This window comes from Dasypus novemcinctus, chromosome 15 (genome assembly GCF_030445035.2).
Source record: "Dasypus novemcinctus isolate mDasNov1 chromosome 15, mDasNov1.1.hap2, whole genome shotgun sequence".
NCBI lineage: Eukaryota > Metazoa > Chordata > Mammalia > Cingulata > Dasypodidae > Dasypus > Dasypus novemcinctus.
Window position 1 is genome coordinate 104694953 of NC_080687.1, and position 1893 is coordinate 104696845.

A 1893-nucleotide genomic window follows, 5' to 3' on the forward strand; every position below is an offset into this window, starting at 1 on the left:
GCAATGGACAGAGTGCTTTACTCTTCCCAAAAGATATCTAATCATGAGGAATTTTAGGTTGCTACCTTTTAAAAATGGAAATGTATCCAGTTTTAATTTTCATCTAGAAGTATTACTTTGATCTAGCACATAATGGAGGGAATTTAGTGTATTGCTAAAGAATGATGCCTGTCCTTGTTTGTATTCTACATTTGCCACTTTTTAAGTTATAAGCCTTAGCAAATTAGTTAAATTCTCCTTGACTTATTTACATAAATATTTTTTATGGGAAATAGTCATTACACTATAGTTATTTATGAGCAAAAGATGCATTCATCCATCCACAGTTTTTAACACTATCTCTGATTCAGATTATGCTCACTAAATGTTAACTCTTTGTTAATGCAAGTCCAAGTAGAGTTATCAGTTCTTTTGATTTCAGTTGATTTTTACTGATTGTGAAATATGGACTAGATTATTTTCTCCATTCAAAAATAACTAATTCTATTTAAAAGTATATGTAGAATACAGAAAAGAGTGGAAAGTATTTAAGTATTTCTGAAGAAAAGAACTAGGACCTGAAAATTTAACAGGATTCTTTGTACCTTATGGTATCTGAGTTAAAATTTTTTTTTTGTTATTTCTTTCTTTGTCAATTAGATGATCTCTCAGAGCACAGTGGCATAATTTATCCTACAGGGTTTCTCAGACTTCTCATTTGTAAATGCCTTCAGCACTAGTATTTTTCTGATAACTTACATCTTTGGAGTCATGGGGGATATCTCCATCATCACAGTAATTATCAAAGATCACCAAATCTACACACCCATGTATTTTTTCCTGAAGAACCTCTCCTTCCTAGACATGCGCTATACCCCAGTTACCATGCCCAAAGCCATTGTCAATGCCATCTTGGGTTCCAAGGATATTTCCTTCACAGAATGTATGGCCCAGCTCTACCTGTTCTTCACCATGGCTGCCAATGCCTTGGCCTACGACAACTGTATGGCCATCTACAGACCCCTTTTCTATGGGGTCATAATGACCAGAAACCTCTACTGGGAGCCTGTTTCCACTTCCTGGATTTTTGGGGCCCTCTGTTACATTTTCCATGCTGTCAACACATTCTCCCTCCCTTTCTGTGGACCTAATGTCATTGATCACTTTTTTTCTGTGACATTCCACCTGTGATGAGGCTCTCTTGTGCTGACTACCAAGTAAATGAAGAATTGATCTTTATATATAGCAGTTGCATCATTCTGGGAGCCTTTGGGCTCACTGTAGTCTTTCACATCTGCATCATCTCTACCATCATCCAGACCAATCATGTTCAAGGCCACTGGAAAGCCTTCTCAACCTGTTCCTCTTACCTGGCCAATGGTCTCTTGTTTTATGGAACTGGGATTTCTATGTACCTGAGACCTATATCCAACTATTTTCCCATCCGAGGTAGGTTGGCTGTTATATTTTATTCCATTATCACACCCACTTTGAACCCTGTCATCTATTGTATGAAGAATACAGAAATGAATGCAGCCCTTAAGAAAATGTGCCATCAAATACAGAGAAAAAATTGAAAAACCCTTATTATAAAGCACATTCCAGCAATGTCCTACTAAATCATTTTTTGGAGCATATATATATATGTACACACACTTAGATTTGGAGTACATCATATTACTCAAGAAATCTGGATTTTTTAGGTATTTCAGGATTTGCTAATAAAATAGCTAGATAAAATATTCTTCAATTTTCAATGCTTCCTCTATCTAATAAAATAGAGAGATTATTGTGGTTTTAAAAATTACAATCTAATTATTTTTTAATTTGATAGATTGAGGCAATTTGATATAAGAAAAGAATCTGAATTTTAAATGTCATTGTTTTTCATAGAGCACACCAAAAACACACAAC

General features: G+C 35.0%; 1 protein-coding gene across 1 annotated transcript; it reads left to right on the forward strand.

The window, feature by feature from the left end:
• The first annotated feature begins 750 nt into the window (after positions 1 to 750).
• On the forward strand, positions 751 to 1556 carry LOC131273511 (olfactory receptor 5V1-like). Its single transcript, XM_058276867.1, is given in 2 exon segments — positions 751 to 1143; positions 1146 to 1556. Coding segments are annotated over 2 exon segments (804 nt in total).
• The last annotated feature ends 337 nt before the right edge of the window (positions 1557 to 1893 follow it).